The sequence below is a fragment of the Sylvia atricapilla genome, chromosome 16, assembly GCF_009819655.1.
Source record: "Sylvia atricapilla isolate bSylAtr1 chromosome 16, bSylAtr1.pri, whole genome shotgun sequence".
In the NCBI taxonomy this organism is placed as follows: Eukaryota; Metazoa; Chordata; class Aves; order Passeriformes; family Sylviidae; genus Sylvia; species Sylvia atricapilla.
Window position 1 is genome coordinate 3579788 of NC_089155.1, and position 26571 is coordinate 3606358.

Below are 26571 nucleotides of genomic sequence, written 5' to 3' on the forward strand. Positions count from 1 at the left end.
TCTGAGCTCCTTTCCCTCCATCCAGTGCCTCCAAGTGAGGGCTGGGTGTGCCTGTGTATCCTTAGGATTCAGGACAGCTCACATAAGGATACATAGAGCTCCAATTTCTTCAGAGGGCTTACAGCAGAGTTTATTGAAAGACAGATTGTTTTTATACAGTGTTTGGGTACAATGAATAGGATGGGTCCTTTAGGGCACCATCTTTTTGTAAACCTCTCTAGCAGTAAACAAGTTGGAGAAACAGCAGGTGTCAGGAGGATGGTGTCTGCAAGATTGTTCTGAGTTCCTCCTGATGATTTCCCAGGCCAGGCTGAGAGAGTTCTGTCCTTGGCTTTCCCACAGGCTTCAGGGCAATGCCTGGAGCCTGAGAACCCATGTTCTGACCACTGGCAGTTCCCACACCTGTGAGAATGGCCACTGGCAGCGATTCACCAGCAGCCTTTGCTGGGTGACCTTGGCTGATCCATCAGAAAGCTCCCAGCGTTTGTCCCCTCTGTGTAGCCATCCCACACTCTGCCAGCATGTTAAACATTATGAACCTTTTGTATCTACATGTGTGTTTCTTTTCAGCTTCCTTGGTCTCAGATCTCTTGCCACTTCCCTCCTCACATGGGCTACTCCTATATTTATTTTTTTTAATTTTTTAATTACTGGACTAATGTTATCTTTCACAGAATTAGGCACTTGGATGCATCTCATTAACATGAAACACTCTTTAAGAATGTTTATAATTAAACCTCAATTTACCAGCTCTCTGCCATACAATTTTCATTCAGATGGGTTATTTATAGGTTTTGCCATTTGGTTTCCTTGACAGCATTTGTTTTAATATGTCCCATTCTTTCTGAATTAACTGACTTGTTCTCCCTGTCTTAAAGCAACATATTTATATCGACACTTTATTAGAGAAAATTGCAACCTCTTACCAAGAGAGAGCGATTACCTCTTATATTCCTAAAGTGCATTAAATTAATTTCACAGTGTAATTGAAACCAAGGCAGAGGGCTCATTAATGGTTCCTTATCTCCCCGTACTCATTTCTTCTTTCCTTAAAATGTGAGTTCTTGCAAATGAAAGAATGGAACTATAATAACCACTATGAGGTACATTTTTATTTTTTTTTTCCTTTTTTTTTTTTTGTCTTGTGCATGCTGCCTGGGAACCATTTTGCTTGTTCTTAGCAGTGATAGGTAGACACCAGGTGACCACGAGAAACCCGCCCAGCCTCTTGAGCACAGGTGATTATCAGTTCAGGAAAAGGAAAACTGGTCAAACTTCCAGAGGTCTGAGCAGCTTCATGACTTCTTATTTAATACTTGTTTTGCATGAGAAATTACTTTTACAGTTGCTCCAGCTACAGTATAAAGGGGGGCAGTGCTTTTGTGGCATTTCTTCAGTGCCAAGGTGCAAATGTGCCTGTGCTGAGGGGTCAGCTGAGGGCTCAACTCCCCTGAAATCTTCACAGCAGCACTGGATGTGATGGGAGAGCCCCCTGGATCCCCCTCTGCACAGGCTGAGTGACCCCTGAGTGTGCCTGGAGCTCAGCTTGCACCTCCAGTTAAAGCTGTGCCGTTGTCTGGGGCTGATTATTGTGTTTATTCACAGATAGCTGAGTGCTGCTGTCGGAGAAATGGTGGCAAGAAAAGGAAAACTTGATTCTGTGAGCCCTCTGTGGAAGAGCAGAGGAACTATAGAAACTATAGAAACTGTAGTTTCTATAGAAACTTCTGCTGGAGCCGCAGATGCTGCAGAATTGAGCCTCAGCACAGCAAGTCACTCACAGTGGGGAGTAAAGTCACTCACTGGGGAGGTTCAGAACCTCTCGAGGGTTTGGCAGTTCCCATCACAAGGAACTCAGAGGTCTGTGTGCCATAAAATTGCCCCATCCTATGTAGCACTGGGATCAGGATCGTCATTAACTCCAGAAAATTCAAATGAGGAGGGGAGATCCCATCAGCTTGTGGAAATAGGCTCTTCTACTTCAGCCTGATGTGCACAGAAGGAGTGGCTGAGATGTGACAGCATTCCATGAGATTAACAGGAATGAAGGGTTGCTTTTTCAGTGTTTAGATGGATTACATTTCTCTAGGAATACTCCTCTCCCAGTGCTGCACGGGTTATGACTTCCTCACCCAACAATTATTTCAATTGTTGGAATAATTCACCAATCCTGATTATTTACACATCAGGACAGCTGTGATGATACAGGGGCAGAAAGGTGCTGGGATTACTGGGAAGTTCGAATGCACTGGGGAAAAAAGGTCCTGATTTTTGGCAGTGCATCAGCTCAGGAAGAAGGAAACTTCCTGGAGAATGTTGAAATCTCAGTAAAGGACCTGGCTCTGAAATGTGACCAGGGAAATCTTGGGCTGGGGACAGGTGAGACTGCAAAAAAATCAGTGGAAAATGAGGAAGTGAAAAGTTTCTGCTGTTCCCACAGTTTTGCTGCACATGAAAACTGTTGATTTAATAACTCCTGCTCCCTCAAATCCATTGAAGAGGCTTCTTTTGTTTCCTGAAATACATTCTGGTTTTGTAGACAGATAATGTATTTTTTAAACAGATCTAATCCCACTACAAATCTGTTTGTTGCTGCATTTTGTCTTCTAATACACTGGAGTATTATTCCTTTGACAGGTTTATTCTGTTTTGTGCTATTTATTTCAGAGGAGTTTATCACACTTTTTAAGTTGAATGCATGAAAATGGTTGGTTGTTGTGTTGTTTTTTTTTTTCCCTGAAACAATTTTCTGACTTCTAGAAGTTATTTTGTAGCACAAGTTTTGTGTATCACAATCCCTTTTGAGGCTTCCTTATCCCAGGGCACAGCTTTGAATCAGAGCAGAACCTGGTGCAGAATGGGATGAGTCCAAGAGTGAAATGAATTTGGTATCTCCAGCCCAGTGTCCAGAGGTTATTATCTACTCCAGAGCTCTGCTGCATTGCATTGGGCTTCCCAATTAAAATAGGCAGCTGGAGGGATGGAGAGAAGAAGCACAGTGTTTAAGATAAAATTTGGGATAGTTTAGCACCGGGAGACTGTGAAGACATCACCTTTGTAATTCAAAGCATGCACTGCCAGGACACAAGTAGCTTCAGGGAAGAAATGTCTGTGGAGAAATGAAAGTAATATATATTACAGCTGTGTGAGCCAAGCCTTCCAGGAATAAAGCAGGCAAGGATTTCCCTGGAGCAGTGAGGAGGTTCTTGACCCTTTTCATGACCCACCTGGTGGGAGAGGATGCTCTTGGCCCTGTGTTGTGGCTGGCCCTGGGCCAGTGTGCATTCATCTCTGTTTGCAGGTAAATGGGTAGCCAGGTAAAGGAGTGGAAATGAAAGAAAAGTCAGTAGTTGGACATAAAAGCCACGAGTGAAGGTCAAATTTAGAAAATGTTTCCTTTGGTTTAGCTTTACTTCATTTGAATGCAGGGAACATTGAGCGATTCCTCGCTTTTGAAATGTAGGGGGTTGTTTTTCATCTCTTCTGCTTGGAAGTTTGCAGGAAGAGCTCTTTGGATGTCCCTTGGAGCCTCTTCTGCACAGGGGCTGAGAATAGGGAGCAGCAGCATGGGGGGGAGGCAGGAGGGGACTTTGATGTTTTAGAGGACAATGGGGTTTCATGTTCCTGACCTCCACACCCTCACACCAACTCATCTGGGTGATCAGAATTTTGTCTCCATTTCCTGATGATCTAGATGATGATCTAGAAAGCAGATGCTTTTTAGAGGTGGGTCAGCCACTGGGCAGGTGCTGCAGATCACTTAAAATGATTTTCATAAATGTATTATTGTCAGTGTCCTTTAACACAACAGACCCAGGACTGTTAGAAATACCTGATGTCTGTTTCCTCAAATAGATTTTGATAAGCCAATTTTCAGAAACAGGGTTGATATTAATGAGCTTCTGAGCTTTTTCCAGGAGCTGGACATTAAAACTATATGGTTGGATTAGGATATGTCCTAAAATTACAAGGTAGTTGTGAGACTGTTTTGTAGTGTTACTGTAGAGGAAAAGAGAAATCTTCATTCCAGTCTTGCCTGGAAGTGCTGCTTCAGCTTGGCAGAGCACGAGGAGTGTCCTGGTGTTGATGCAGGGCACGCGGAGTGTGTGTACACAGAGTCCTAACAGTGCCCAGCTGATTCCTTGTGCTGAGAGAGAAAGAAATTCCTCCTTTCTGTGCTGCTCACTCAGCTGGGGTGAAGCCTCACAGGGCAGGTGTTTGTAGCTCACCCTGGGACCTGGGGCACCTTGGTCCAGTTGGGCTCAAAAGGTGACTTAATCTCAGTGTCCATCTTCTGCCCAGCCCTGGGCTTTGCTCACTGCTTTTGCAGCTTCTGCAGCTGCTGGGGCTGTGGATTTTTCCTGACAGTCATGATGAGAGCAGGTAACTACTCACAGGGGGCTGACTAAGGGGCAAAGTCAATAATTGTGGTGAATCTGTTATATATCCATAACATTGTCAGGCACTGAGAAATCTTTGCCTGGTATCAAAGGTAGTCAAAAGGTTGATCTCTCCGTGTCCAAGGCTTTACAAAAAAATAAGTCACACCTGTAAATTTGAACTTGTCATGTTGGTAATTGTACTTGTTTTCCATTTTTATAATTTTGAGCTAGTTTTTAAGTACAGTTCTGCAAAAGTGAAGAGTTAAAACAGAAACATGTTCTCACCCCCTGAACCATCACATCACTTGTTGGCATCGCAGCTGCTCTCTTTAGCTGAGCTCTTCTTTCAGGGAAATGGTAGAATATTTCTTATTCTTGGGGATCTGCTTTTAGCACAAAGTAAGGGCTCCTGTTCTGAAGAGAGAGGAAGAAAAACAGGAGGAGAAAAGAAAAGCCTTTGTGCTGGATTTGCCTGGAATCTCCAGAATCAATTATTCACTTACAGCTATTTTTTAATTCTCATTCAGCTTAGCAATGTTGATCTTGATGCCTCACTCTGTGTTTACCCTCATCCTCCTACAGATCCCACCTGTAAGCCCCTCATACAAATTCTGGTCTGTCTTTCTCTCCAGGATTGCTTTGTTTTGCTGTTCTCTCAACTCACAATTTGGCTGAAAGCTTTTGGCTCTCATCATTCTGTCTATTCCTTTTGAGCTGTGCTAAAGAAACAAGTGTGTCTCATTATAGTCTTGAGCCTGTGCTGTTTGCAGCCTTCAATGCGTGGAGGTGGAAAATTGATGTAGTGACGTTGTGTATGGTGATCCTCTTTGTGATACTCATTTTTAAATGAATTGCAATAAAGAAATAACCAAAGAGGAATCTGGCTTTTAGATGTGATGAGCTGTCCCACTCTGTTGGCTCGTGGGACGTGGAGACACCAGCATCATGCACAGATTATTTTTTTTGTGGTAATACACTGCTGGAGGGTGTGGTCAGCTGAAACCCTAGGCTGGTGCTGGCTATTTCCACATCAGGATGTAAAATGTGCTTTTCCACCTTTATCTCAGTGTTAGCATTCCTGGAGGTACCTGTCTGCCCTTGTGTTTGCACATCAGACTGTGTTTTACAGATATAGAGATTATCAGGAGCTGAAAACACGAGGGAGAACATTCCTGCATGCAGAGCTGCTTTAATAATTTGTAGGCCACTCACATCGAAAGCACCATAAAAAAATAAATAAAGGAAATCATGTTTACAAGTGATTTGAGAATAGCTGTCTTTTGAATACAAGCCTCTAGGTCTATTAGGAGATTTTACATTCAGCCCACTGCTTGGCCATTATGTGCTGCAAAGAAATTACTCTGATTGTGCAGATCATTTCAATGCATAATGACTGGGAGCCAAATATTTTTCATTAATTTTTTTGAGTTAAATAATGCTCTGAAGTAATTTTTTTGATTGTTTTTTTGTTCCAAGAGCGGATTTCTTTCTGAAGAAGCTGTGCTCTTAGGTGTTACAATTTTGAAACCAAACCTTCTCCTTGCCAGACTTGTCCCTTTTCTGGGCCTTTCCTGTCACCTGGAGGTGCCTGAACCACCCATTTCTTGTTGCTTCTCTCATTTTGTCCCTCCCTCCTCCACATTTGCATTGCCCTTTTCTAGATTCTGAATATTTGACCCAGCTGTCCTTAGAATCATTTGATTTGATTTCTTTTCTTCTCCTGATAAGCTTTGGGATGCTTCTCTCTTCTCCGGTACCTTGGCTGCTGGTGATTGTGGTGCCACTTCTGTTGCAGGATTTTGTGCCTCACCAGCTGAAAATCTCACATAAATACCTGACTTTTCCTCCTGCTTATGGCTCTCTTGAATTCTTTTTCCTGGCAGTGTCATTTTTTTTTTAATGCAATATTGTAATTGCTGCCTAAAGTAAAGAATGTTTCAAATTGCAGTTTGTGAAATAGGTTTTATGGAAGAAACTTGTATTACCAGCCCTGCTTAGCTACATGCACTCAGTAATCATTCTTTCCTGGATGTTTTTCAGAGTGCCACCTCCACAGAGGAGGTTGCTTTTATATTTTGTGGCTTACTTTCAAATAATATACCTGTGCAGAAATTGCTGGGAGAGAGATTGCCTTGGTATCTTCTCCTTAGATGCTACTGCTGGTTTTCCCCAGAGGGTGCTGGCAGTGCCCAGGCTCCCCAGGGAATGGGCACGGCCCCGAGGCTGCCAGAGCTCCAGGAGTGTTTGGACAGCGCTGCCAGGGGTGCCCAGGGTGGGGTTGTTGGGGGTCTGTGCAGGGACAGGGGCTGGGTCATCCTGATGTGTCTCTTCCAGCTCAGCATATTCTGTGCTTCTATGAATCGACAGCAGCATGGCCAGATTAGACCTTAATTACGACCTTAATTAAACCATCAGTGTGTGATGATCCAGAAACCTGACTTCTCATGGGCTGATGAGCTGGACAGCTCTGGGAGGTTGGCCATTTGTCCCTGCCCTGCTCTCTGTGCATCTCTGCAGCAGCACCAGAACAGTAGCTCCCATGAATGTGCTTCCTGTACTTCCAGCAAGATGCTGGATCTGGGGATTTTGGAAGGGATTGAAGAGAAACAAAGTCAGTTGGGTTGCCAGGAAAGGACTAAAATGTTGAAATAGCTCTGACTGGCCAGTGGGGTGCTGGGTGAATATCAGTGAAAGTCAGAGTCAGGCCCCTGCTCCAGCTCCTGGGATGGTGCATTTTGTACACCACATAAATGAGTATTTCTGAGAGCAGTGGCCTGCTGGAGTGGATAAGGCACAGATAGGGAGTCAGGGGACCTACAGTCTTCACTCCTCTGGCTCTGCCTTCTATCATTTGCCTCCCTTATTAAGAAAGCAAGCTTAGGGCAGAAAATTGTGCTGGTTCATGTTAGTGCAGAGTAATGGAGTCCTGCCCTCCGTGGGGGCTCTGGGTGTCACTGAAGTACACACACTAATAACAGTGGTGACCTGCTCTGTGCCTTACTGTTCCAGCATCCAGCTTCTGTTACAAGGAACAATTCATTCCAGGAAATGTGGTGGAAGTAAGCACTAGAAAATACAGTTATAGTTTGTTTTCATTCCTTTTTAATGCCAGCAATATATAAGCATGCCTTTTCAGAAAGAAAAGGGTGGCCCCTCAAGTAGAGTAGTGCAGAGATTTGCAAGTGTGTTTAAAGATATTGGTATGAAGTGGCCATCTGAGCAGCTTTTATGGGCTGCTGTGCTCAGAGGATTTCAGATCCTGCCTCTCTATAAAGGAGAGAAGCAATTTGAATTCTAAGCCAGAGTTTCTGTCAGGAGCAGCAGAAGCCATCCCTGCAAGGAACAGCTCACAGAGCTCCTCCTGCCAGGATAGGAGCATTCTTACCTATAGCTGGTGCTGGGGCAGGTGGGAAACCAGAGCAGCCAGAGGAGATTTAGACATCTGCATGGAAAATATTCCAGAACAGCAGGAAAACAATGGACTTTTTGCAGTAACGTTTCATTGAAAGACTTTGAGTTTCCCGGAGCCAGGAATTTGCTGACACTGCCATATTCTCCATTCCTAGGCACTATTAGCTGAGACAACTTAAAAATGGTTGGGCTGGTAGCCTAAAGGGATTGCTGGCCTTTGCCAAGAGAGATAGAGCTGTCCAGAAGACTGGAGTGAATCAGTCACCACGGTGTGGAGGTGTCAGGGTGGATAATGAGCCTTTCTTCTCCTCCTGGAACTGCAGGAGCCTGCCGTGGGGTGGGGAATATCAGATAAAAACACTCTGACCACACACTGCCTGGAGTAACGAGCAGCAGCCTGGCAAAATCAAACCAATCTGGTGGATTGGAAGATGGAGTTGACAGCACATTCTTATTTCTTCTAACAGCTCACACTTCGTGAGGGTATTCAGATGGTACAAAAATGAGGGGCGTCTGACTGTGCTGTTTATAGTAGAAAACCATTCTGCAACACCTATTATTTAGGGTCATAGGAGTAACTGCAGCTCAGCTGAAGGATCATTTGGAGTACTTCTGACTTTCACTTCAAATGAATAGAGTTTGAGCCATTTTCAGGGAGAAATTGTACCTTTCTCATTGCCTTTGTTGTGTGACAGTGTGGGGATTGCCTGTCTGATGGTGTGTAGCTCACCTCTTGGACACATTTACTGCAGGGTTGTGGGAGAGCTTGTCAAATGAAGATGGAAATACGCAACTGATATTTTATTTTCATGCTCAGGAGTCCCATTAATGCATTTCAGACGTGTGAGCACAGAAGTTATCAGTGAACTTTTAACTGAATGGGCAAATTGGTGAATGCAGCAGAATAGTAGAGTTGTCAGGGGCAAAAGCTGAAAATTATATGTATGATTCCAAGAGCCAGCCCTTTTTGCTTGGTAATTTTTGTGTTTTGCTCTGGCTAAACTGGATTAACAGCCTAGCTGTAGGAGAAGTGAATTCATGCTTTTATCACTGCATCATCTCTTAAAGCATATGCAGCTTAATGTGTGGAAAAGAGGCCAAACAACACCCCAGTGACAATAACACTGCTGTCTCACCAACACATGGACTTGATTGAATATTCTCTCCTCGAGCAAGTGACTTCATGGACAGAAGTGATTCAGATTTCCTGAAGATCAGCAGCACAGAGCTATTAAAAGAGCAAGACATTAGTGTCTTCTGATGTCAGTCCTCTGTGCTCACCTTTGATTCCCTTTTCCTACCACGTTTAAGCTGCAGAGGAAGACCTGGCTGATCCAGCAGCAAAGGTGAAGCCCAGGATGAGAGTGGATCTCATGGAACATGAATTCATTTACCTCTGTGAACTGCAGTGGTGATATTTTTCAGAGCAGTTAAGTGTAACAGGAATATAATGAAGATAGGCTTATTTAGTCTTTAGAGTAGCCACGACTCAAATCTTGTGGGGTTTTCTAAATCAAGCTCAGTGGTTTAAGCTGTATCTGGAAATATTCTGTGCAGCAAGCAGGGAAGTCAGCAGAGCTGAGGTCTATAATGAGGACTAATGAGGTCTCAACAATAGGGTAGAGGGCAGCTTTCTCCAAGGTGCTCAGTCAGAGCAGAAATGCTGGGCAGATAATGTTCCTAAATATGTTTTATTTTCAGGTGTGGAGCGTTCACTTGTTTAAAAAACAAGCAAATGAAACAAAACAAAAATATTCCAAATAGAAATGATGCTCTCTTGTTTGGGCTGAAGCAGTCATGTCTGGTGTGTGATGTTGAAGGGTCCTGGAGGTGGTTGTCCAGGGAAGCTGTGACTGCCCTGGATCCCTGGAAGTGTCCAAGGCCAGGCTGGATGGAGCTCCAAGGTTCAGCCTGGTGGTGTGGAAGGTGTTGGAGTTGGAATGAGATGGGGCTTTATGGTCTCTTCCAACTCAAATCATTCCTTGGTTCTGTGTGGAGGGTGCTCTGTGTGTTGGATTAATGCCTGTGACATGTGTATCTGTAATGGGATGTGTGAAAAAACCAGGCCTCCAACACACTGAGAAACACAAATGTGAGCTGATTTTAGCGGGGAAAAAGTTTCTGCCAGAAGTATTATTATTATTACCTGTTACTGTGCTCTCTATTTCGATGAGTAAGGATTACAAGTCCATTTAAACTATTTGAGATTAAAATTAGAACTGTTGTTCTCCTGTTTCTGGGTGCATGCTGAGTGCTTCCAAAGAGCAAATGCCCCATTACAGTATAACTTAGTAAAATATTAGAGTCATTTGGACTACACTGGGATTTTACACCCTATTACTGCTCTGAATTATCTGTCATTAGCCCTCATTAAAGGCAGATTTGGTTAGATGGACAATTGTCTATTGCAATTTGATTGCAAATATGTTGTTAGGCTTTGAAATGAATATTTAAAGTGGATCATTGCACACTTTGCCTATTAATTTTTTAATTTTTTTTTAATCTTGTCCTTCCTATCCCTCCATTTTTTAAGGAGCTTCCACCCAGAATTCCAATGCAGTGGAACCCGAAAAGCAAGTTGACAGCACGGTGAAAATGGCTGGAGTTATAGCTGGTCTCCTGATGTTTGTTATTATCCTCTTGGGAGCAATGCTTACCATCAAAAGAAGGTAAGTTTCTGCTTTGCTTCCATCCGGGCCCTCTGGGCTACACTGTTGTAGTTTCCAAAAGAAGAATAAATAAAGATAAAACATTCTTTATGTGTGACAGGGAGCAGTTAATGCCTGTGTACATAACATTAAGGGCTGTAGGTCCAGAAGAAATGCCAGTTCTGGGAGATCCAGCAACAAAAGAAAGGTTGTTACTGCAAAGAGACAATGATAATTAATTGATAATTAATGTCTAGGGATAAGTCACAAAGTAGCATGGAGATAAAAGAGATAAAAGGAGAACCTCTCCTAAGAGGAAATGCTGAGAGACTTGGGATTGTTCAGTCTGGGGAAGAGGAGGTTTGGAGTGACCCAATTGTGGCCTTCCAGTACCTGGAGGAACTATGAGAGATGGAGAGACATGACTTAGAAGGGCCTGGAGTGCCAGGGCAGGGGAATGGCTTCAAGCTGACAGAGAGGTGGTTTATATCAGACATCAGGAAGAAATTCTTCCCCAGAGAGGTGAGCTCCTGGCACAGGGTACCCAGAGAAGCTGTGGCTGCTTCATCCCAACCATTTTTCCAACCCTGGAGTTTTCTGATGCTTTGGCTGTCCCGACTGCTACACAGAAATTATTATCTCACCAATGACACAGACAAACCCCCAGACAAAATTCCTCATACTGCAGAATGAGTCCCAGAGGTTGGACACTGAGGATCCATGAGAAAGTTCCCAAGCTCCTGCTGAGCTGAGCTGGCCCCTGACACAGTGCCCAGAACCTTCAGCTGAACTTGCCTGTCCCTGAAGCAGCAATTGGTGAATTTGGGTGTGATGTCCCATGGACAGGACTTTGCTCTGTCTGGTTTTGCCATAGGCTCTGTAAATTTGGGCAATTTTCTTCAAAGTTAACATTAGAATGGAGGTGAGTTGGAGTATTAGAAATCTAAATTCTCCCTTTTTTCCCCTAGAGCTGGAAAACTGCAGTTTCCTCTGTGTTATTTCCACAGCCCCTCTCACAAGCAGAATCCCTGCAGTCTGTATCTCTGTTTGCTGCACTTTGCAAGGATACCCACTGGAAGACACACTGAAATAAGGAATAAACTGGTTCATTGACTTCAAAATCCTTTCCCATTTAGAAGCTCTGAGTGCAGGAGGAGGTTTGGGAGGCTGTAGCACACCTCCAGCCCCTCCAGAGCTGCTGATCACATCCATTCTGGGCTCCCTTGGCTGGGCACCACCAGCCACATCCAGCTGGGGCTTGGAGCTACATCTGGACAAGTGTTCCCTGAAGATGAACTTCAGCCTGTCAGGCTCATTTCATTTGTAAACTGGTATGGGTTGGGGCCAGCTTTTATAACAGGAGAAGCTGATTTGGACCACAAATTGATTGGAACTTCTGGAGGAGTAGAGCTGAAAGCTTGAGCTCTTCCAAGAGAACAGTTTAACAACAGAGTTCTTTTTTTGTTTTGCAAATAGAAGCATTAGGAGCTTAAGCTCTCGCATTCCACGTTTGCACTAGCCTCATTTTAAAAACCAGTCCACTACCCAGTGCACCAAGGCCTCGGTGTACAAATAATGTAGCCTTGCAAGGCAACAATTCAGAAAAATAATTTAATGAGCTGAACTTGAGATGTTGTCTTCAAATGGGATTGGAAAATATCCCAGTGACATTTGCCCATTCTCCAGGACATCACAGCTCATTGGGAACAGGCACAGGATTTCCTGGATGAAGCATTTTGTTAACCAGTGCAGAGAGCAGAGGAAGGAGAGAGATTAGAAGGGAAACATTGGTTTGAGATAAGTCTGGTTCGAGATAAGGATTGGTATCATCAGGAGCCTCTTTTTGTTCCTGTGGGACTCACCAGATCAGCAGCATGCTGCTTAAAACCTTTCAGACACAGAGCATGAGCAAGCAGGGCTCAGTTGCTCACAGTTTCAGCAGAACAAATTGCAAAAATTCCAGGAACTCAAAAATTTCTGGGGGCTGATAAAGTTTTACAGGGTTTAGTCAGACATGTGAAGCTAAATTAAGCCAACCAGTGTATTTATGCAGTGGAAAATTTGGGTTTGACTTTGTTTGTTGTCTGAAAGTTTTAGTTGAAACTTGGGGTTGTCTAAAGTCTGCTGAAGTTTCCATATCTGTATATCTATGTCAAAATTGAGTGTACGTATAAATTTCTGTTTTAGACATGATTGTCTCACAGCATTTAAAATCGAAAACATTAACAGTTGGTTTTCTTAATTTTGAGAACCCACTAACTCCAGGAGTTGAGTCATAACATCATCATTACATCTATGTGTCATAAAAATTGCTGCCACATAATGGAGAGAAACTACAAGGACATGTGGTGACAGGACAAGGGGGAATTGCTTTAAACTGAAAGGGATTAAATTTAGATTGGATATCAGGAAGAAGTTCTTCACTCTGAATGTGGTCAGACACTGGCACAGGGTGCCCAGAGCAGCTGTGGCTGCCCCTGGATCCCTGGCAGTGTCCAAGAACAGGTTGGACAGGGCTTGGAGCAGCCTGGGATAGTTGAAGATGTCCCCCCATGGCAGGAGGATTGGAATAATTTTTAAGGTCCATTCCAACCCAAACCACTCTACGATTCTGTGATAATTTAACTTGTAAATTTAGAGGTGGTTATCCGTGCCCACATGAGTGTACATGCCCACAAAATGCAGAACCACGTTCTTTAATTACCAGATACATATCCTGAAATATCTCATTTTTGTTGTATGAAAACATTTCTTTTGTCTATGGAGCTTGTTGTTTTTTTCCTTAATATTATTTAAATACTTTTGTGTAACAGAGAATACAGAATCATTTTGTAAAAACAAAACAGAGCAAGAAAAACAAGATATTTTTCAGGAGAAAATACCCTTTGACTTTGTCCCTCCCCAGAGGATTTGATTTTGGTCAGTTCTGATTTCATCTGGGCAGTATTAATTCTGATGTAATCATGACTTGTATTTCCCTGGAGTGAAGAATGTGACACCTCTCAGGCTGGTGTGTTTGAGCAGACAAAGCCTCCACTGACCCCTTTAAATATGAGACTGAATAAATAGGATCAGACAGCCTGTCATGGGTAAATAAGTTCTTTAAACTGCTGTCGGTAGCAAAAAAGGAGATTTGGGGCTATGTAGGGTCTAGGATTATTTCCTCCTGTGAAAATTCAGCTCCTTATTCTGGATTAGGATTTAGGTTGGTACCTTAAACTAATTAAATAAAGCCCCAAAGCCTCTTGGGCAGAACATAGCCAAGCTGTAGGATGGAATTAGGGAAAGGGCCATTTGTACCTTCAGTGAGCAGTGTCCCCCCTGTGTCTCTGGTGGGAGCCAGGCTGGGGTTTGGGTTGTGTTCCACATTCTAGGACCAGGTCATGTTTTTACTGAACCATAACTCCAACCAGTTCTCACAGTTAAGCTTTGAAATATTATTTAGTAAATCCTTATTTCGGGCTGCATATTTTTGGAAGAATTTGAGTCAAAAAGTCCAATTCCAAAACCTAACCTTGCTTTTGTTTGTCTTCCTTTATTTTCTATCCTTATGAAGCAAACCTTTCTGAGCTTTCCTCTGCAGCCTGGAGGGATGTGCAGCTTTTTAATGAGGGCTGAGAGTCTGGTGGGCTCCCAGATGTCTGTGGCCCAGACAGGAGAGCAGCAGAAAGAGCAGCAACATGTTCAAGGGAACAGTTCCAGTCGATAGAGCTCTGTGAGCCCTAGTCCTGGCCTCACACAGAGCTTGGCTTAATTGAATCATTTTGGGGATTTCAGGGGTTCAGCTGTGTGTGCTCTCATTTTCTACATCTTGGTCATGTTTCCCTTTGTTTAGAGGCTCAGTGGCAGTCACTGCACCTTAACTGGTGCATTGCTGGGGCCTGTAGGATTGCTGCTTTCAGGAGATAATAGCATTTAATTAAAATACATCCAGGTGTAGCTTGGAATCAGTGCCATTCAAACAACTTGGCATACATCAGGAATCTGGGCAAGATAGCAGATTTATACCAAAGGCCATCACCAGGAAAACCATGTCCCTTCAGTTTAATCCTCATGAACTGTTCTTTACCCCACGTGTGCACAGCACAGAGGGTGATTGTGCACGGAGTGACTGAGCTGAGCCTGGTTTCCACCTGTGCCTGTGGAAGTTGTGTTCAGAACAACCATAGAAGTGAGCACTTGAAAGCTGCATTTGTATTTCTAAGCGATTCCTAGTCATCCTGGTATCTTCATGAATGGGATTTTAGAGCTGTGCAACAGGTTGAAGTTTGTGTTTCATTGTTTTTCCCTGTCTTGACCACTACTGCTGCTTGTGGCTGCTGGTAAATCTCTAATACCCTGGGCTAGGTGTGTTGTGAGCCAGTGTTTTCAGAGAAGCCCCTTTCCAGCTATAAAAGGGAAAATATCACCTCTTTTAGATGCAGCTGATTGCCAAGGCTCATTTTTTGGTGCTGCTCAAAATGTTGTGAAATGAATTGTTGAGAAACCGTGGTAGAAAATGCTTAATCACAGTGATGCAGAAAGCTAATGCATGCCCCCAGTGCTCAGCTATAAATATGGAGTGATGCTTGAATTGTTAATGAACTATTTGCATTTTAGAGTTTGATGAAGCTTGATTTATCATTAGACAATTTGCTCATTGTCTAAATATTCCAAAATTGTGGCGTTCTTACATTGTCACTTCCCTATTTATTGGTATTTGTCTTAATATTAGCAGCTCTGACATCTTTCTTTCCATTTCAAAAATATCAAAGCACTTGAGAGGCAAAATTAAGTCTCCTTGCCCATGTTACTGACATGGTAAAGTGAGGGAATTAAAGGTGAGGGGATTTATTCTTGGCGACAGAAGTGGAAACACAACTTGTCTCCAGTTCAGGATCTATTTATTCCTCACCAACACACAGCTCCTGAAACAAGTGTAGGAAAATAGGGTCTCAGTACAGAAAACAGCACAAATGCTTTGTATATTGAAAAAGAAGCCTGAAGTTCATCTAAACCTAATTATGTGCTTTTCTCTTTTTCTCCTTTTGGATATTTTGTTCATCTGACTGGCCATCAATATTTAGAAGAAATGCATATTCCTACTCCTATTACCTGTAAGTACTTGACTGGGAATGAGGTTTTTTGAGCATGTTCACCCTGTGGTAATTTTGTGCTCTGTTGTATTTTTTTTTTTAACCACTCCATTTATCCTTGCCTTTCCAGCAGCTTGTGTTTCTTGTGTTTTATTTTCCCAGTTGCATGCTGTTATGTTTTCCCTGTTTTCCCACTGCACCTGTAGCTGTGTCTGCAAACACATGAATGTCCACAGATATGTCACTTACTGCTTATGACTTTTCAAATTGGATAGTCATCTTTAGATTGGATATCAAGAAAAATTTCTTCACCAAAAGGGCTGCCCAGCACCAGAACATGTGGCCCAGGGAAGTGATGGAGTCACTGAGGCATTTAAAAGTTGTGTAGATGTGGCACTTGGGGACAGGGTTTAAAGATGGGCACAGCAGTGCTGGAGGAACAGTTGGACTTGATGATCTTGGAAACCTTTTCCAAGAGAAATGATTCTGTGATTCTGTAAATGCTAATGGACAAATACAGAGTGTCCCAAGTGTCCCAAATGCACCTTTTTAATTGTCCATTGCTCGTAGCCAGACTTCAGGCTGAAATTCACACCTGAAAGTTATTGTTGGGAATTTCTCAGCCATGGATGTAAGCTTTTTTAAAAACCTTCAGGGTTCTGACAACTTGACATTATCCCAGCAAACATCCCTGTTCCTGGAGCTGCCAGGTTCTGAGTGTTGGTTTCGATCATTGGATGATGAAGTGGTTCAGATATTCAGATCTAAATCACCTGTCCAGTCTTAATGACAATGCTGCATAATTAAGGCAGTTGTTAAGGCACATGAAAATGCTTCACACATCAGTACTTCCAGGGCCATCTGTTGCCTAAAGACTGAGGGGCTGGGAAGCAATCAAGGCCAAGCTGTTTCTGCCATGATAATGGTTGTCTGAGGATCTGGAGGAGGAGAGGGCTGGATCAATGATGTGAGGAAAAAGTCCTGGAGAAGCGAGTTGGACACCTCTGCTGCCATCAGAGGGCTGGGAGGGATGGAGAAGGCAGCTGTTGGTGCAGACAGGAGCAGCTCTGCCCTCTCCAGCTCCCAGAAGCAGCAGGAGCCCTGTCACTGACACCAGCCCTTTCCCCAGACCCTGCCAGGCTCATCAGGGCTCTGAAAGCCTCTGAGTTGTCCAAAGGGCCACATCAGCCCTGACAGCCCCTCCTGGTCTGCTGCTCCAGGAACTGCCTCTTTCACCCCTTCCTGCAGTTCCTCTTTGTTTCATCTTGATGCTTTTTTCTGGAAGATGTTCAGCAGGCCAGCAGAATGAGAGGGTCAGTGTGCTGCCATTTTAAGGGGAGCTGATTTCTTTTCCAGATGAGTTGCTTTATGTCCAAAGAACAGGGCAAAGGAGGATCCCTAGACACCACTGCTTGGAGGGGTTTTGTTTCTCCATGACCTATCAGAAAGCTATTGAAAGAGGAACCTTTGCCACTTTCCAAGGATGTGAGGAGCCTTAGGACACCATCACGAGTCTTGAGTTTGCCCAGTGATGGAATTGTAAATGCAGAGTAACTCCATTTCCTCTACTCACAGACCTCACACTGGTTCACTGGGAGCAAAACTTGACCTTAAGTAGCCGGATTAAAGAGGAGGTTAACTAAGTGTAGGGTAGGGGATGGTTCTAACCCAAAGGTGCTGTGAATCATCTGAATTGATTGATAAAAGCTTTCCTCTTCTGCACATTTTTCACGTTTTACTGTTTGGTTTCCTTGCAGCCAGTAGCACCAATGCCTGAGAAATTCAGTGCCAGGTTTCCCATTATAATTCTGCCTTTTTCCAGCAGGCAGTATGTGGTCAGCATGTTCCCTGCTTCATTTTATTTTGAGATCTGTGTGTTTAAAAAGATGAATCAACTTCCAAGCCCTCTGTGACCCATTTTACAGCTGCACAGCATTGCTTTAAGCACTCAGCTGAGAATTGCTCTGCCAGAGCAAGCACAGGGGTCCTTAAGGGGTCTGTTTGCTGTGGGCCAATTTGCTAGACCCTTTTACCTCAGGGAGCAGTGCAGTGACTCAGGAAAAGTGAAGAGAAAAGCCTCTGGAGGGTCACCCAAGCCTGGGGTTGCAGTGAGCTTCAGCAGAGGCAGAAGGAAGGGTTTAATAAGGTTTGGTGAGGCAGATGTCCAGCATGCAGCACATGACACCAGGGGACAGCCAGAGGTGCCATCAGGCAAGCTGAGTGTTCACAGCAGCCAGTGGAGACTGGAGCTCAGCTTGCACAAATCCCAGAGCTTTTCCTCCCCAATACCACACCCAAAATGAGCTCTGCAAAGAGCTCATTCATAATTATCTCTGTGCTGGTGGTGTCCAAGGACAGCTCTGAAAGCTGGAGCATCCTGATGGAGGAGGGAACACAGCAACAATCCCCTGAGCATGAGCACTGCAGCACCAGGCTCTGCATGCCATTGCTGGGGTCCACATGGACTTCTGGTCTGTGCCCTGCACCAGGAAAACACAAGCTCTGCCTTGTTTTTTTTCCCCTTGAACATCAATCAGGGTTGAAGGGATGTTCCAGTAGTGAGGGAAGAAAGCAGGAGAGCCCATGAAGGAGCATGCAGTGAAGTTCTACTGAGTTTCAAGTTTCACATAAAATTTTTCATTAGAATTGCAGGTGAAGATCTGAAATTGCTAAAGACTGTAAATTCTTAGCCAAACTTGATTCAAATTGTTTTGGACTCTTATGAGCAGAGAGGTTGGATTTAAATTTTTTTGAAATGTTGTGGAAATAACAGCAACAATATGGTTATACAGATTTTTTTTTTTTTTAATAGAGTTGGTTTCTGTGCTATGACCTTGCATGAATTATTTAGTCCTGAAGCAAAATTCAGTTGAGTGAGTTACCAGTATTGAAAATCAGGTTCCCAAGTAGATCTGCTGGCAGATCTTTCAATGTGACCATATCGACTGTATCACTTCATGTTTTCTTTGAGTTTCTGGCCTTCAAAGCTGTGTTTCTTAGAGCAATTCTTGTCTGCTTTCAGATAATTCCTCCCAACCCTTTGTCATCTTCTATACAGGCATTTCTTCTTGTTGGGGACCAAAATTTCCTATCATAACTCTTCCAAACAGGTCTGAATAATTCTATTGAAGTCACTGGGACTGTTTTCAGGAGTACCTGGTCTTTGCAGAGACAGGCCACAGCACTTTGGTGCTCTCTGGACTGGAGTTCTGCCCTCAGCCAGTCTTATGTTTTGCTGCAATTGAGGACTGGAAAATCTGATTGTGTGATGGCGGAGCATGCACCTGCAGCTCTGATGGGTGAAACCAGCCAAAAATATTCATTTATAGTAGCAACTATTTCGGGCATGCATAGTTGTAGGTAAATAGTTATGGGATTCTTGTATAGCAACAGCTGATTGAAAACTTCCTAGAGCATACAGGAAAGGATGAAAGAGAAGGCCATAAAGATCTTTAACATGCTTTAAGTGGAAATACAACCCAGGAGGCCTCGATTCCTAACTTGTAACTCATTGTGTAGGGTCAGCATCATCTCTTGTACTTCAGCTGACCCATCAGCAAAGGCTCCTTGCCTGTGAGTTGAGATCCTGTGAGGAGGAAGAGATGGAATTAGGAGTTCTTGTTCTGGTGCACTCCTTGCATCCCTGAGCCCAGGGTGATGCCTGAACCTTCTCAGAGGAGTTACTCTGTATTTACACCAACACAGATGATGTATAAGGTTGGGACAGAATTGCTGCTGTCTCTCTGCACCTAAATATAATGGGCAGTGTAAGGTATCAACCCAGCCAGGTCTGGAAGATGCTGGTTGTACTCTTGGATGAAGCTGTAAAACACAGCAATTCATCCAGTTTACAGAAGGGTTTGCACTTGGTGACAGACACCTCTTTTGCAACAGTATTTTCAACTGCAGCAATCCATATCGTGATTTTATTATTTGCTCACCAGGAAAATAAATGGAAATGTTTTCTGTGTGTGGGTAGTTTGTTTTGGTTTGTTTCTTTCTCCTGGACTGGGTAATGGCTGCAGGATGAAATTTAATCAAGAGCAATATGAGACCAGGGAAGAATTTGTGGAAATACAGAGATTCATGTCTGTGTTACAAGCACTCAGTTTAATGTTATTTATTAGAAAAGGGGCACTCAATGGCCAAGATGTTTTCCTTTTTCCTTGAACTGGCCAGAGCTCCAGGGACATAATTGCAATATAGGAAGCCCCTTCAGCTCCCACTGGAATTTCACACCAATTTTAATTGTTGGGTGGTTTCAGTTGTGAGTTCCTTTTAATGAGTGAGATTGCAAAGGTTATTAAGCTAAATATATACTTAGATTTTTTTTAAAAATAACAAGAGTTTATGCTGAATTTATTGCCACCATCTGTGGGACATTTGAAAAGAAAAACATCCCTTTATTGTATTTATAAGTGTACCTCTTTATAAGTGTATAACCACATTAACACATAAATATCTCCTTGTATTTCCGTGGATGGTGGGATCTGCCTGCACAGGTCAGCTTGCTAAATCAGGATTTTAAGAAACATTCCCATTAGGTGTTTTTCTCATCAGATGATGGAAAAACAGGATTGTTAATCAGTGGCTATGCCTGTCTAATGAAAGCAAATTAAAAAAAAAATATCAAAATGCAGAAGGTAGATGAGGTGTTATTTAGAACGTGTCTGTATGATGATTGCATGCCCAAACCTTGCAGGGGGCAGGGTTTGTGGCTGGCTGTACCAGCAGACTTACACTGCATGGCTCCTACGTGCACCTGGCTTGTCTAAACTTTCTCTGGTTGTAAGTTAAACTAAAAAATAAGCATAAATAAAAATAAATCCTCCACAGGCAGTGATTATTTTGATCAAGTGAAGCTTAGATCATACTCTCAAGAGCTGTGCTTTTATACCCACAGTGCAAAACTCTCAGGGCATCTTTTGACTTATCTCTTACCTCTGCTTTACTTCACTTCCTCTGTCCTGTGATGTTTGCTTCTGTGACATTGGCCTTTGCTCTTCACTACACCTTTACTACATCTTTACTACACTTTTACTGCAGCAGCAGCCTCCCTCTGCTCCTGCCACAACCTGGCTTCATCACAGCAGGTGCTGAAAGCACAACTACAGCTGTCAGAGCACTGCTGGGATGGGGATGTGCCTTGCAGGACTCTGGGAGAGCTGCCCTGGTGTTAGGGCAGAATTGATCCCAGCCCTGCTCGGGCTGCTGGCACCTCAGGAGGGGCAGGTGAGGGGGCACACCTTTCATCTGGAGCATGTGCCCCAGTGTGAGACAGAAGGCTGCACTGCTCTGAGCTGCCGTTCCTCTGGCTCTGTTCCCACCCTGCAGTGACCAGGACTGCTCCTCCTGCAGAGAGCTCTCCCCTGGTTTAAAATGAACACCCTTCCCCAAAGCCTCCCGTTCATTCCCCAGCACCTGCAGGCAGTGAGGACAGCTCCCCTCTGCTGTCTGCTCATGTTTGAAGACCTATCAGCCCTATTTGATTTCCTTTGTTCCAGATTGACAGGTCCACATTTCCTTTGGCTTTTGCTTGTAGATCACATTTTCCACTTTTACCTTTGTGTCCTCCTGTGTGTGCCCCTGGAGCACGGGTCTGATTTGAAGAGCAGTGCTGCAGCAGAGCCCTCAGTCAGAGCAACAGGATCACCCACATTATAATGCCATGCCCTTAGACTGAAACCAGCATGAAACCATTCTCCCAAATTGGATTTGTCATCTGCTACAGGTTCAGGGCGTGGAGATCCTGTCCAGTAGATCTGCTGTGTGACCAGTGCTCCTGGTATTTGCATGGCTCATCACTGCCTGCCTTAAACTGGGGCAGATTCCATCACAAATTACATGTGTGCTCCTAGGAATTTGCTACACACAATTGTCTAAAAGGAATTTGGGGTTTTTTTTTCCTTTCTCAAATTGCTTATTGAAAATGAAGGCAATATGCAATTTGTGTCTGTAGGAGGAAATTTCACGTTTAACTTACATGATCTATACCTAATGTCTAAATTACCTGTGCATGCAAATCTACACCAGAGTGTACATAATCCATCCTGGCGAAACATCTAAAATTAAATCTGTCAACGTACCTGCACGAGAGTCCTCCAGGAGTGGCAGTTACAAATTTAATGTTCATGCATGTAGAATTGATAGAAAAAGTTAGAGAAGAGTTTGAAGCTGTTTTTAAATAATAATGCCTGACAGTCATCCAAACCTCCACGAAACAGGAATCTGATCCTGCAGATACTTCCAGCAGAAAATATTGCTGGAGCTTCCTGATTAATGCCCGTGGCAGTAAATGGTTTGTGCTTGATACCAAGTTTGCATTCCTCGACTGTTTAAGTGGAACTCCCACAATTTTAATGTAGTGCTTCAGATTTTATGTCTAGTCTCTGATACGAGTCGAAGTTTCAAAAAATAACTGGATCAAATCTCCATCATTTTTTCACCCCAAATCAGCACTTAGTTGTGTTCACTGCCAATGGCTTTTCTCCTTGCTTTAGTGGGGTCAGCATCAACTGCCTGATTATACAGCTGCTTTCATTTTTTCACTCAACTCCGAGCATCTTTCTGTCACATCCCTCCTCTGTGTGTGTTGTGCTTGCAAACATCATCTCTTCATTTCCAAACCCTCTCAAACTGGAAAGAGCAACCCGGTAAACTCCATCCATGGACTCCTGCTCTCTTCTTGCCACATTCCCCTTACCCTTGAATGTGAACCAGCATTAAGATCATTTCATTCCCACCCTGACATTCTGTGTCGATTGTATCAGACTCTTCTTCCCAATATCTGCCTGGTCCTTTATTTCCTCCCCTTTCCAGCTGCATAATGCATGAGTGGGGAAGAGTCTGCTCCTTTGTGGGGTGTCAGCTGTGCTGGGGCCACGCTGGGCACGCAGCCAGCCCCTGACTGACACTGATGTTCCCAGAGCAGCTTTGTTGGGGTGTTGCAGTGGCTCTGCAGGGCAGTGGGGACAGCGGGGGCCGTGTCACTGGCGTGGCTTGTCAGTGACTCACAGAGATCTCTTGGAGCTCCCTATTTTTGGAAACAGAATTTCTAGATAAACGCTTTTCCAGTTCCAAAAAGCGTTTTGACGTGCTGGGGAATAAACCTCTACCTAGCTGTGGGTTTTAAGTCACATCCCTAGCATTCTGGAAAGTTCTAGTCATTTGATTTTATAATCTTTGCTATGAATTCTAATGATGGCAAGGACCAAATAGGCTTAGTCCCGTGCTGCCACTCTCTCCAGACACGGAACGGCAGCAGAAAAGGCACGTTTAGCACTGAGAGTCCCTTGATGTGTCTGGCAAGCTTAGCTCTGAAATCCTCAAAAGAGATCTGTCTTCCTTTTCCCTCTAAATTTAGATGAAGAATTTTTACATTCTTGGAACAGAGAGGGAGAAAGGTGGAAACTGATAAGACGCTGTTGAAAGACAATTGTAGCGTTTTCAGATGCAGCCCCGGGTTGTGTGTGCGAGGTAGATTGAGAACTTTAAACTCATGTCACCTTTTCTTTTTAGGCATTCAAGCCAATGTTTTAGGGGCCTCTCTGTCTTCTACAGGACCAGGTAGAACTCCTTTGCATAGGGCTTTTGTAAGCAGGCCTTTGGGGACTAAGGGGCTTGGGTTTGGGGTTATTTTTCTCCTGCCTAGGACATGCAGAAATGTTGTTGCTCATTCACACAAAGACAAAACAAGTTTGCCAATTCTGACTCTTTGTAGCCTGTTGGCATTTCTGAAAAGATACCAGGCAATGGGGACTTACAGATAATTATTGCCACAAATACTTCAACTTCCACTGAATGAAGAAGTTGCCCCTTCTGACTCACCCCTCAGGAGTGGTTGTCTGTAGTGGCTCACCCCAGCAGTCCAGAGTGCTTGTTATGAAGGACTTCTGCATTTTGGATTAGTGTTTCCCTCTGACTGATTTTAATTCCAGTTGCCACAGTATTCACACAGGCTTGTACCATTAGCAAACCATCCAGACCAAAAGGACCACATGGCAGGGTTTACACACTTCTAGAATTCTAGTTACTTCAGGTACCACGGCACAAAAAAAAAAAAAAAAAAAACAAACAGAGCCTCATGTCTGCAGCTCACAGCTCCTAAATGTGGCTGTGCCAATGCTGCTGAACACTGGAAGCAAAGCTTTTAACATCATGAAACACCAGCTTTTTGCTTCATCATTCAAGGACTGCTCCCCTTTTGCATCTTCATCTGCACAAGTGGATCTACCACGGGGGTTTTGGGAGATCTGAGGAGGCCCCTGGGATGATGTTCCCTCAATTGGAGCAGCTCTGGGCTTGGATTGGAACCACTGATTGTAGATGGCAGAACCCCAGCTGGCTGAGCAGATGAGACAGATCTGTTTGTTCAGAAGTTTGCAGCAAACATTTCTCCATAAATCTCTGCTCTCCTGACCTGGATTATCTTTCTTTAAAAAAACAGGCTTTTCCCACAGACATAGGCAAAGGATTTAGTTCTCTTTGACCCTTCTTTGCAAACAAGTATAAGTGGCCAAGCTGCCCATCTCCTGAAGGCTGGGGCTCAGCTATGTGCTTGAACTTGCCTGTAAATGCCACTCTGACATGTTCTGTGAACAGCAGATAGAGCCTGATAGACTATGTTGGAAGGAGGTCCTTCTTTTTTTAGAATCTAATTAAGTTTAAAAGATGGGTAGTACTTACCATAAGCATGTTGTTTTAGAGAAGAAAAACCTCTTTGCAAAATGATTCAGTTGTTAGGATTTTTTTTTCTTCTTTGACTCGGAGAAAAGAAAGAAAACCAAAGCTCCTTCTTACAGTAATCTGTTTTTCTGCCTTTTATTTTGTTTTATTTTCCTATCTAGGGAAGTTGTGTGAGCAAAGTGCTTTGCTGGTGCTAGGGATTTGTGTGATATTTTTTCAAGGTGTGGATTGTAGAATGTCACACATTCATTTTTAAAGGGTTTTGCTCTCTGATACGAATGAAGCACAGGGCAGTCAAATGTCAATGGAAGCTTAGCAGCTCACTTTTCCTGCTTCTCTCCATTTTATTATTCTCTGTGTTTGCAAAAAAGGAGCCTCTTATGTTCTCAGCTTTGTTAGTGTTTTCAGAGCAGGCAGCCTTGCAGCTTTTGACAAAGTTTTTGCTGTCTCCTCAAAACAAGAAAAGACCCTTTTTCCCAGAACATGGGGCATATTTGGACATTGCTAAAACCACTGCAACCTTTGATGTGCCCCACCCTTCCCTGGCTGGGCATCCCCAGAGCACTGGAGCGTGTATCAGGCTTCAGGAGGCTGCTGCCCTGACTGCTCTGCTTGGGGACAGGACAGAACTCTGCTCCAGCTCTGGTGGCACAGAGCCAGGTCTCACGCTGCCTCAAAGAGCATCCCAAGGGATGGATGCAGCTGTCCTGGTCCACTGGAGTGAGCAGTGCTCCCACCCGAGCCCTCTGCTCCTCCCGGAGCGCGCAGTGCCCGCACTGGGGGCTGGAGCTGTTCCACCCTCTCCGAGGCACCTGCAGCAGGGGCTGTTCCCATTCCACCCTCTCCAAGGCTGAGGTAGCACTCCCACTGCTGGGGTGATGCAGGTTTGTGCCAGATGAGTGGCTGGGAGGGACAGCTCCAGGCTGGTATCACGAGATTTATCACGCTCTACAAGTGACGTTAAAGGGCCGTGGGGTTTCCTGGTGTGTGATTTGTCACATGCCCTGCATGTCTGACCAAGTGGGGTAATTTTGTCTAAATGTTTTGCCATGCCTTTGCTTTTAATGATGGCAAACTGACCTTGCTTTCTCCCCTCTCCAAACCACCCCAAAGGAAGCTAGCCAAGAAGCAGAAGGAGACTCAGACCAGCACGCAGAGAGAGATGGGTCCCGTGGCTGCTTCTGACAAGACCTCCACCAAACTCAGTGCTGTTCACAATGAAGAAGCTTTTTCTTCCAGCTGCCAAGATGTTAATGGATTCAGTAAGTTTAACTTGCTTGCAATGGATATGACCCCCTTGGAGAGCTCTGGGTTCTTAAAAGGACCTATTCCTTTGGGCACAGTGTTGAGGAGTTAGGAATGGCAGTGATAGAGATTGTTGCAAAAGCTCCACAGAAATCAGGAATGTCTCTGTTACTGCCCCTGGTTTAACTGTCAGACAGGTGGAGAGCATTCCTCTGGGTCCAAATCTACTGAGAATAATTTATAAAGTCTGTTCTAATAACTGCATCCAAATAAGAGGCACATGTTTATTTGTTGTTTAGAAATACTTTTCCTTTGTGAGTAGAAGAGTCCAATCACTTAGCTGACTTGCAGGATGAAATAACATTTTCTGTATGAAATTGTTTTGAAAGAAGGCCTGGTCTCCTGGCTAGAGAACTGGAATGGAAAGACAGCATTTCTTCCTTTGTTTGTGTCCTCGGTTTATTCTTCACACGGGTTCAGTAAAACTGATTTAGTTAACATATGTAAACCACTCAGACCTCTGTAGCTAAAAAAGTTTTGTGAGTTAAGCAGCACCAAGTCCTACTTTAGCCTCACTAGATCCAGGTTGAGTGCATGGTGGATTGCATGGTGGATTTGTAAACTTTTTTCGTATTAAATAAATTTAAACTTAGACACTATGGGCATGTCACTCCTTCTTTTGACACTCAGCCTCTTAGTTTGGACAAGGGACAGCTCTGAAACTCAAGTGTGTACTAAAACTCTTGTCTTTATTAAGCATCTTTAGTGAAGGATTTTTTTCCCCCTGATTACTAAAGTCTTCACGATACAAAATGTGGTTTATCATTGAAACCTCCCCTTGTAATCTGAAATTGAGTGGGACAGGTTGAGTGAATTCTTCCTTTCCCTCTCTCTGCAGGTCATGTCAAATTCCATCTGCATGTGCTGCTACTGCCACTTTGTGTAACACACCTGTGAGATGGATAAATAGGTGTTTGGGACAGCCAAGGCTGGCAGGGAACACTTTTCCCTGATATTAAATTGACTTCAGTCAAGATCTCATTTTCTCAGGTGCTGAGGAGTTGTATCCTAAGGAGGAAGCAGGAGTTCTGTGGTGTTCATCTCTTTGAAAGCCAGGACAGCAGC

At 43.8% G+C, this 26571-nt stretch overlaps 1 protein-coding gene across 1 annotated transcript in view; it reads left to right on the plus strand.

The window, feature by feature from the left end:
- The window catches only part of PTPRT (protein tyrosine phosphatase receptor type T), a 452620-nt gene that overhangs the window by 368761 nt on the left and 57288 nt on the right, over positions 1–26571 (plus strand). The window contains 5 exon segments of the mRNA XM_066331046.1: positions 1182–1238; positions 10327–10462; positions 15508–15537; positions 23035–23082; positions 25315–25463. Of these exon segments, the coding sequence (XP_066187143.1) occupies positions 1182–1238; positions 10327–10462; positions 15508–15537; positions 23035–23082; positions 25315–25463 (420 nt within the window).